Source organism: Drosophila virilis, chromosome 2 (assembly GCF_030788295.1).
Source record: "Drosophila virilis strain 15010-1051.87 chromosome 2, Dvir_AGI_RSII-ME, whole genome shotgun sequence".
NCBI classification, from domain to species: Eukaryota; Metazoa; Arthropoda; class Insecta; order Diptera; family Drosophilidae; genus Drosophila; species Drosophila virilis.
The window spans coordinates 32,170,363-32,179,855 of NC_091544.1; the positions used below are offsets into that span (position 1 = coordinate 32,170,363).

The window sequence follows — 9,493 nt, forward strand, 5'->3', positions numbered from 1 at the left end:
ATCAACCCTAATTATTGTAACTTGTATTATTTACAAGAAAAAAACAGCCCGCGCACAGCTAAAACATTTGCGTAGTTTAATACCAAATCAAATTCAATTTGTATATAAGCAAACAAAATACTGCATGACATCGTTAAGCACACACATACGCACACACGCACACCCTATTCTACGTGCAAGCAGCGACGCTCCCAATAAGAACGCGCCAACAACAGCAATAAAAAGACAACAACAAGCGGCTTATCAGCAACAGCAGCAGCAACAGCAGCAACGACAGCAACAACAACAGGTAAAGTAGCATTAATTACAATTGTAGAGTCAAACATCAGCAAGCTTAAATTTTGCCTCTCCAGTCAACGATTGTCGCGATCCGCACACAGCACCGTGCGCTGACTAATTTCTGTTGATTCTGTGACGTGTCCCAGTTACCACGATTGCAATGTGCGGCTCACCCAATATAGCTGCCGGCAGCGGCGCACGGGCACTCATCCTGGTGGGCGGCTATGGCACACGACTCCGTCCGCTGACGCTGAGCACACCCAAGCCGTTGGTGGAGTTCGCCAACAAGCCCATTTTGCTGCATCAGCTGGAGGCGCTCGTTGATGCGGGCTGTCGTCAAGTGAGAGTTTCCGCGGCGGCCACAAAAGTTACATAAACAAGTTTCTCTCGAATATAGGTCATATTGGCGGTCAGCTATCGGGCCGAGCAAATGGAGCAGGAACTTAAAGTGGAAGCGGACAAATTGGGCGTCGAGCTAATCTTTTCACATGAAAGCGAACCCCTGGGCACAGCTGGCCCCCTGGCGCTGGCCAAGCCCCTACTGACAGCCAGTGCGGAGCCATTCTTTGTTCTCAACTCGGATGTTATTTGTGATTTCCCGTTCAAGCAGCTAATGCAATTCCATCGCAATCATGGCAAACAAGGCACTATTGTGGTGACCAAAGTCGAGGAGCCCTCCAAATATGGTGTTGTGCTCTACGATGAGCTGGGTTGCATTAGGAATTTCATTGAGAAACCGCAAGAGTTTGTCAGCAACAAAATCAATGCGGGCATTTACATATTCAATCCCACGGTGCTGGACCGCATCGAGGTGAAGCCCACATCCATTGAGAAGGAGGTGTTTCCGGACATGGCGCTGCAGCATGAGCTCTATGCCATGGAACTGAACGGTTTCTGGATGGATATTGGACAACCCAAAGACTTTCTTACCGGTGCGTTCCCTCTGAAACTGAATCATAGTCGTCAGCTATCTTCCGTTTGGCCTTATCAGCTGAACTGCAAAGTGTCTAATCAATTTTTGTGCCCAATACCAACTTTTATCTGATTTCTTGGAAACGGGCGGCAGCCAATGATAGACCAAATGCATGATAGAACGTTTCTAATGAGCTCTATTAGCTGATAAACGGATGCCCCGTGGGGGTGTGTTCAAGGCGGCAAGTTGAGTCGATCTAAAACTGTTTCGAAAACAACAAAATTTAGAGAGTCCAAATATGGAATTTACATGCTCGTATAGTTTGTCATTAACTTCGATATTTCCTTTTATATTTCACGTTGTCCTTCCCAAATTTCCCATTAATAGAACTTATTTGTAAAATCAGAGTCTTGCCCACTTTTTAAATGTCAGACAAAAGTCCTTTAAATTTCATAAATATCGGAGGAGATATATGGAGATTTGTGTTAGCCTAGAACAGGGTATCTTCTAGTCGGGCACTACCGACTATAACACACCTACTTGTTGTATATAATTTCCTTTCTGCTGCAGGCATGTGCCTCTACCTCAGCTCGCTGCGACAGAAGCAATCGACCAAGCTGTACACAGGACCCGGCGTCGTTGGCAATGTGCTGGTCGATCCGTCGGCCAAGATTGGCGAGGGCTGTCGCATCGGACCAAATGTAACCATTGGGCCCGATGTGGTCATCGAGGATGGCGTTTGCATCAAGCGTTCGACCATACTAAAATGTGCCATTGTACGCTCGCACTCCTGGCTGGACTCCTGCATTGTGGGCTGGCGCAGCACTGTCGGGCGCTGGGTGCGCATCGAGGGCATCACCGTGCTGGGCGAGGATGTTATCGTTAAGGACGAGCTGTACGTGAACGGCGGCCAGGTGCTGCCGCACAAGAGCATTGCGGCCAGCGTGCCCGAGCCCCAGATCATCATGTGAATCTGGAAGCAGTTGCTCCAATTAGTGTGGCCTATTGTATATATTATTAATTATTTCATTTTCGTATGCGACATTTGCCTTGTCTCTGTTTAAATGTTTCTAACGTTTAAGCCGAATGTTTGTCAATATTCTGAACACAAAAACAACAACAAAAAAACGACAACAACAACAAAAAAACAAAAACATTTCCATAAATTAGCCTGGCTAAAATATAGTCTTAAGGACTTTGAAGCTGAGAGAAGGATCAAAAAGAAAAGAAAAAAAACCAGTTGAGTTAGCGGCATTTTGACCAAAAAAAAAAACTTGTTCACTAAACGAAGCATAAGTTTTTTTTATAATAATCTAAATTGTAGTCAAATATATATGTATTATTAATATAAAAAAAACAGTCTATTATTATTATTATTATCATCGTCAATATTATTATTAATATCATCATAATCATCATTTTTTATTATTATTATTATCATTATCATTATTATTATTATTATTAAATGTGAGTATATCAAGATAATTATTTACCGCTTGGGATCATCTACATATATAGGAGTGGACCGACAAGCGTGAGGTTGCTGGTTCAAATCCAGCGGTATTCTGTTTGTATATTAGCTTTTTTTTGACAAAAATAATCAATATTAATCAATTAAAAATCAAAATAAAGTAATGCTAAATGAATGAAATAAAAAACATTTTAGTTAAAAATATTCTTGATTTAATATTCTTTAACTTAGAGTTGACTTTATATATATATATAGATTGGGAGAGGTACCTAAAGTCAACTGTGTTAAGTTCAAAGGTTGCCTAGCAACATATGCCAGGTGCGCAAAGCACAACAAATACCTGAGATTCGCTGTGGCAAAATGTTGAAAACTCTGAGCAAAACGGATGCACTGCCGCAGAGTCTGCTCTGGGAGGATAAGGAGGTCAAATTTGATACCCCACAACTGTGAGTTGGGCGCAATTTAATCAATCAATCATCAATGCTTACTCGCAACTACTTTTACAGACAAACGCGTCTTCGCAGCGGCGAGAAAATATTGGATACGATTTACCATATAGAGGACAGCAAGGGCAATCCTGGCGATACGGGCCGACTGCTGGTGACCAATCTGCGCATCATTTGGCACTCGCTGGTCCACAAGAAGTTCAATTTGTGTAGGTTTCTCAAGGCAGCCCAGCTGTGACAGATTGACAGACTGATTGACTGACTGATTGCTTGATGATGTAGGCACAGCCCAAACCGCAAGAGCTGGGGGTGGAAACGTGTCTTATGCTTTTCCAAAATGGATGCCTGCTGGATTTGAACCGGCGACCTCACTTTTCCGGCTTTATTTATTGCAAGCTGTGACTGATTGACCGACTGACTGACTGATTGATAATGAGAGCACAGACCAAGTCGCAAGAGCTGGGGGTGGAAATTGATTCGAAATTGATGCCCGCTGCAAATGCAGAACCAGCAACTTCACATTTTTCTGCCCGACGCTTTTACGCTCGTGACTTCATTTGAATTTTCCAAAATCCTATTCACTGCCTGTCCCAGAGGAAGCTTTACATTTCTTTCTAGCTCTTACGGTTTTCGCTGTGTGCTAAACACCAAGCCGAAAAGGAGGCTCTGTTGGATATATATATAACCTATTGATTACTCAATCCATAGCCATAGGCTATGCTCGCATAGGCACCACCAACACGCGCCTGGTGCACATGCACACCAAGGGCCGCATACCCAGCCAGGCGCTGTACATTCTGGCCATAAGGAACGAGACGCGATTTGAGTTTTTGTTCACGGACGTCTCCGGCGAGACGGCGCGTAGGGATCAGCCGATCTTTGCCAGCGTTTTCGATGTGCATCAGTGCGTCAAGCGAGGGACTTAGCAAACGTTTCCACACTCAATTCTTGTTTATTCCACAGCTTGTATCAGCGCACGTTCCTCTACAGGGATCTAAAGCTGCGCGGCGCCATTGTTCAGGCCGGTCAGCTGATTATAATGCCGGATGAGCAGGTGTACAGCCAGGTGCAGGGCGTCTGGAATTTGTCCAGCGACCAGGGCAATCTGGGCAGCTTTGTGGTGACCAATATCCGACTGGTCTGGTTTGCGGATGCAAATGAGACCTTTAATCTAAGCCTGCCCTATCTGCAGATCGAGGCCGTGAGTCCTGTGCTCAGCACTTAATCGAGCGACATCTTTTATGTTGGAGCTCTTTCAGCTGCGCATACGCGAGTCCAAGTATGGCCCGGCGCTGGTCATCCAAACGGCTGAGACGGCCGGCGGCTATGTGTTGGGCTTTCGCATCGATCCGGTCGAGCGTTTGAATGGGCTCTTCAAGGAGCTGGGCTCCCTGCACACCATCTATACGGAGCAGCCGAACTTTGGCGTTCACTACGATCCGCTGGACGCGCGCAAGCGCCAGGCTGCCGCCGCCGAGGAAGCTGCCCAGGCGACACAATTCAAAATCGAGGAATATCAGGAGCTGGACGAGCGTCAGGAGCGCGAAATAAATACCAAGCTGAACAGCTATCTCGCCGCGGGCTCCCTGGCCGGCACGGAGCATGTGACGACGGAGCCCATCTATTGCAAGGAGCTGGGCTTTGCCATGGAACGCATACCCGAGGGCTACAAGCTGCAGGATTTGTGGAATGTGATGCCCACAAAGATGGCAACGCTCGACGAGTGAGATTCGGAATAAACCAGTTTTAAAGCTGGAATTTCCAAATTCATTTACAAGTTTCAGACTATGTTTAGGACATTTATTCTTGATTAACTCAGGGGCTTAAAGTCGGATCCTTATGAACAGACTCTGCCTTTAAAAATGTGTTGTTTTTTTTTTTACAATTTCAGGGCGAGGTATACACAACGTGAAACATTTATAAATTTGCGTTTAGTCTATGAGAGAGCACACAACAAGTTTGATGTGTTTAGCTCTTATAATCTTCGAGCTTTGCTTAAAAAACCATGTCTTATAAACGATATTTATCGATCATTTCAAAATCGAAAAGTATATCGAAAAAGTTATAACTCTCACTGATGTTCTTGAATATATGTAATGAATTTCAAGTCAATAGCATTTGAGCTTTCAGAGTCGGCTCGCTAACCTGATCAGGAATATATATATACTTTATGGGCTTGGAGCTGCTTCTCTCCGCCTGTTACACGCATTTAAACAAAACCCTTTAAGCTCAGGCCACAAGAATACATATTAGATTGAGTTTAAACTAAACTTCTCAGTTTTCTCGATTTTCAAAATAGAAATATCCACCTACTTTATATACATTTATAATTTTAGATGGTTTTTATTGACGCATACAACTCGCTGTGTGTTTTAAGTAGTTTAGCTCTAGTATGTGCGTTGTTCTTTATCGTATTATCCATAGACCGATATTTTGTAGTTTTTTTTTTTCTTTCTTTGGAATCAATCAAAACTTTGTCATTAAGGTTAATACATGGTTTGTCAGTTTAGCTGTTTGCCCGATTCGTTGGTATCTGAGTGCTTAGAAATTATTTAATTGTATTTTAATTGTAGTACTTATTTTTTTTGTTTTGTTTTGTTTGGGAGAGAGTTGTTTTATTTAAAGCAAAACACGAATTTTGCTGTCTTTTAGCTTTCTTTTGTTCTCTTTTCTTTTTTATAAATTAATTCATATCACAACACACAGTTGATTTTACCAGCATGCACTATAATCAATATTTGTATATATATACTATATAGTTTATGTATATGTATATATATAGATTTGTTTTTATTATTTATATGCAAATGAATTGTTTTATTTGTATTCTAAGCTATAAATTCAAACAAACTTAGTTAATTGTACGAAAATTAAAATTAGTTGTGGCGTTTTTCACTGCATGTCGGTGTTTTTTTTTGTTTTTGTTTTTTGTTTTTTTTTGGCCTCAAAGGCAGTCTGAAAAGAAAGTTGTTAAGAGCCTAACAAAAATTAGATATCGCCGTATAAACAATATATGTAGCTATGTATTTAAAACAAAATATCAGGAATGGCTTAAATTACGATTTCTATTATTTACTCGTTTTTTTTTTTTACATTTTTCTTAACTTGTTTTGCTTTTAGTTTTTACTACCTTTTAATACTTGTTGCTTACTTTTTAAGTTTTGTTTTTTTTTTTTTTTAATTCTTAAAGGTTTTTTTTTATCTTCTTTTTTTGTTTTTTTTTTTTGTGTATCAGTTGCCCTTAAATGAGTGGTTTTTCTTTGTAATATTCGTTTAGTTTTTCATCAGTCTTGAAGACCAGTTTATATTATTATTATTAAATATATATATATTATATTATTTTAAGACATATTTAGTTGAAGCAAGTGAAGTGGCCTCGGCAACTTTGCCTGACCAAAGTAAACAAAAATGTACAAAAATTATAAAAATAAAATATGATAAATTTAAAGCTAAATTAACAATTAGATATCAGACGCGACAAAGAAGACAAATAGGGTAAACGACTAAAGAATAAACAAATTGGTCTCGGCCGTAAACTATAAACAAATGCAAATGCGCAGCTCTGGTTTCTGCTGTTTAGGGGTTGGGTACGAATAGCTCTTATGATAAACATTTGCTTTGAGTCTTGGGGTTTGCCTGTCATTATTGTTGTTGTTATTATTATTGTTGTTGTTGTTGCCATTTGGCGCTTCACTTGCTTCGGTTCGGTTGACGCAAACGGAAAACAATGGAAACGCGTCGCTTAGAATTAAACAGTAACTAGAACCAAAGACTTAGGATTTGTGTTTGTGTTTGTTTGTTTTCTATGTTACACAGCAGTTTTGAGCATTGGATTACAAAACAAGCCTTGATGGCGTTCCAATGGCCAAACGTGCACATAGACAGAGAGATAGGTATATGGGTAGGGTTTGCTGCTTAGTTGCTGCTGTTGGAGATCTGTAGACGCGCTCGCTGGCGTGTCATGGGCGGCGAGTGGCGCATTGGCGATATGGAATTGACCCTGGCGGCAGTGCGTTGCTTCCGCTTGGGCGCTGCAGCTGCAGCTGTAACAGACGCTGCGGTAGCAGTGCCGGTTGCCTTGGTTGCTGAAGTTGTTCCGGCTGCTGCTGCTGCTGCGGATCCTGTTTTGCGACGTCTTTTGGCCGTTAGCAGCGGTGCACGGCGTCGACGCTTTGCGGCCGCTGCCTTTGGCTTGGCTGTGGCTGTGGCTGTGCCTGTGACTGTGACTTCGACTGAGCCAGTGCCTGAGGTTAGTGTGTTGCTGCTGTCCTTGGTGTGGCCCTGCGGCTGAGTGGGCTCGTGTGGCACAAAAGCGGAAGCGGTGGCATGTTGTGGCAATGTCAGTGTGCTGCAAGAGCGATAGATCGCCGCTATGCTTAGAGCTGGAGTGCTTTAATCAGAAACAGAGACAGCTTACCTGAGCTTTGGTTTAAGTGGCTGCTCCTGGTCCTTGTGTGCTGGCTCCTCTTCGTACTCCTCGTCGTCGGTGTCATCGTCATCGGCATCGCTGTACACATTTGCAGCGGGCGGCATAAATTTGGGTCGCTTCAGTTCAAAGCCACGTGCTTTGTTGCTAAAAAGAGCAGACATTGTTAAGGCTGAGGCTGAAATTGAGGGAATGCTTACATTTTAATGGGTGTTATGGGCATGGGCCTTATGGGCTTGAATAGACACAGATCCATGAGTAAGCTGTCTGTGCTGGCATTACGTTTGCGCGCCGTTGCCGAGCGATGCAGCATGGAGGGCGCCACCGTAAACTGCCGCAAATAGGCAGCCGTGGGCGCCACATATGGCTGGCTGAGCACAAGCTGGCGATTGCTGCTGCTACTGCTGCTGGCGCTGGAGCTGGAGGTGGTGCCCGAGCCAGAGCCAGAGCCGGAGCTGGAAACGGTAACGGAGCTCATGATGCCGCCGGCGCCGATCAGCTTGCGTTTAAGGCTATGGCTATGACTGTGACTGCTGCCTCCCTCTATTGCCGGCGGTGCTAAAACTGGCGTCGAGGCATTCATGACCAGCGCCTTTTGCACCGTGTCCTTGATGAATTCGGTGCCGCGATGCAGGCGCACTGAGAGCGTTTTCATCAGCGCACAGGCCGCATTGCTGGCTATGCTGCTGGCGGTTGTGGGACGTGCCGCCAGCGTGCCCGCTGCTCCAATTGTTTGGGTGGGTGTGCTCGTGCCTGCGTTGACATTGTTGTTGTTGTTGCTGCTGCTGCTATTGTTGTTGTTGTTGTTGTTATTGTTAATCTTACGCGACGCGCTCGAGTCGTAGGTATAGGGCGCTGGTTGCCCGGCTGCCGCCAGCAACATTCTTATTGCTGGTAAATGCAGCTGGCCACTGCTCCTGCTGCTGTTCCGCCTGCTCCCACTCCTGCCCCCACTAGTTGTTGTTGCTCCGTCAGCTGCTGCTTTGCTGGCGACTTTAACATGCCCGGCGTTTGATTTTCCTTTGTCTCACGCACAATTATTTCATCAAATTATTTCAACATTTTTTTGTTTTTGTTTCTGTTTTTTTTTTTGTTTTTTGTTTTTACCTATTTGCACTTGTGTCTGTGTATTTTTTGTGTTCGTCGCGCTTCTTCTTCTTTTCAGTTTTGCCAGTTTCGGCTTGCACGCTGTTTCGTACAACTACACACTACTACAAATTTATTCAACATACTCCTACTACTACTTTGCCTTCCATTGTGGCTGCTTTTTTTTTTGCTTGGCATTTACCGGTCGCAATTTTATCACTATTCTATGCACAATCGCTTTGTGGTCTTTCCGTTGTTGTCAATTTTGCTTTCACATCACTGTTTGCACTTTGTTTAATGTTAATTGCATTTGTTTTGTTGCCGTTTTTTGCCAGAAACGAAGAAATTTTTACGTTTTGCTATGTTTTACACCTCACTACTGCATGTTCATTCATCAGCAGCTGTAGTCTCTGGCTGTATTCACCACACTGAACTGATGGCTTGAGAGCTCAACAGTTGCGCCGCAGAGGACTTCGAGCGCTGCGCAATGAATATTCTGTGCTTCAATAATGTAGCAGACCGATTGGTGTTTCTTAAACAAGAAATTCACTCTTGTTTTACCTTATTTTGTTATTTTGTTAATGCGTGTATTTAAAATTTGACAAACATCTCCAGAAAATATTTAATTTCATTATACAGTGTGTACACACTGGCATCTGAATTCCAATATTCCCTCAACCTGGGTCGCCAGTTCTTCTTTCTAATATCAATTTATCAGTTTTATATAATGTTGATCAATTTTATCATTAATAGTGCATAGTAAATGACGTACATTTTTTTGTGTGCTTTAATTGCTTGGTTGCCTGTTCATTACGCGGTTTTTATTTTGAGCACAATGAGTGTGACCAAATGTAGGGAACACAAATTGGACA

The 9,493-nt window shown here is 43.1% G+C and overlaps 3 protein-coding genes across 3 annotated transcripts; 2 read left to right on the plus strand and 1 right to left on the minus strand.

Moving 5' to 3' along the window:
• On the plus strand, positions 1-2,568 carry Gmppb (GDP-mannose pyrophosphorylase B). The gene is made up of 4 exons (XM_002056599.4): positions 1-289; positions 354-619; positions 677-1,211; positions 1,763-2,568. The coding sequence occupies exons 2-4, from the start codon at positions 440-442 to the stop codon at positions 2,161-2,163; spliced, it is 1,116 nt and encodes a 371-aa protein (XP_002056635.2). The 5' UTR covers positions 1-289; positions 354-439; the 3' UTR covers positions 2,164-2,568.
• Positions 2,569-3,009: 441 nt separating this feature from the next.
• On the plus strand, positions 3,010-4,905 carry BBS5 (Bardet-Biedl syndrome 5 protein). Its single transcript, XM_002056600.3, has 5 exons — positions 3,010-3,109; positions 3,170-3,318; positions 3,818-4,013; positions 4,073-4,310; positions 4,369-4,905. Exons 1-5 carry the CDS (start codon positions 3,024-3,026, stop codon positions 4,834-4,836), a joined length of 1,137 nt encoding a protein of 378 aa, XP_002056636.1. The 5' UTR covers positions 3,010-3,023; the 3' UTR covers positions 4,837-4,905.
• A 36-nt stretch (positions 4,906-4,941) lies between these two features.
• On the minus strand, positions 4,942-9,215 carry LOC6632636 (ras guanine nucleotide exchange factor glfB). The gene is made up of 3 exons (XM_002056601.4): positions 7,736-9,215; positions 7,527-7,682; positions 4,942-7,457 (listed from the first exon to the last, which is right to left on the minus strand). Exons 1-3 carry the CDS (start codon positions 8,416-8,418, stop codon positions 7,025-7,027), a joined length of 1,272 nt encoding a protein of 423 aa, XP_002056637.1. The 5' UTR covers positions 8,419-9,215; the 3' UTR covers positions 4,942-7,024.
• Between the last annotated feature and the right edge of the window lie 278 nt (positions 9,216-9,493).

Excerpts from the sequence above, each read along its gene's own strand:
- LOC6632636 (XM_002056601.4), bottom strand. The coding sequence starts at position 8,418 with ATGTTGCTGGCGGCAGCCGGGCAACCAGCGCCCTATACCTACGACTCG. Across the intron at positions 7,683-7,735 it reads CCCATAACACCCATTAAAAT|CAACAAAGCACGTGGCTTTG; the intron begins GTAAGCATTCCC and ends TGCTCTTTTTAG. Across the intron at positions 7,458-7,526 it reads CCACTTAAACCAAAGCTCAG|CACACTGACATTGCCACAAC; the intron begins GTAAGCTGTCTC and ends TCGCTCTTGCAG.
- Gmppb (XM_002056599.4), top strand. The coding sequence starts at position 440 with ATGTGCGGCTCACCCAATATAGCTGCCGGCAGCGGCGCACGGGCACTC. Across the intron at positions 620-676 it reads TTGATGCGGGCTGTCGTCAA|GTCATATTGGCGGTCAGCTA; the intron begins GTGAGAGTTTCC and ends TCTCGAATATAG. Across the intron at positions 1,212-1,762 it reads ACCCAAAGACTTTCTTACCG|GCATGTGCCTCTACCTCAGC; the intron begins GTGCGTTCCCTC and ends TTTCTGCTGCAG.
- BBS5 (XM_002056600.3), top strand. The coding sequence starts at position 3,024 with ATGTTGAAAACTCTGAGCAAAACGGATGCACTGCCGCAGAGTCTGCTC. Across the intron at positions 3,110-3,169 it reads AAATTTGATACCCCACAACT|ACAAACGCGTCTTCGCAGCG; the intron begins GTGAGTTGGGCG and ends CTACTTTTACAG. Across the intron at positions 3,319-3,817 it reads CCACAAGAAGTTCAATTTGT|CCATAGGCTATGCTCGCATA; the intron begins GTAGGTTTCTCA and ends CTCAATCCATAG.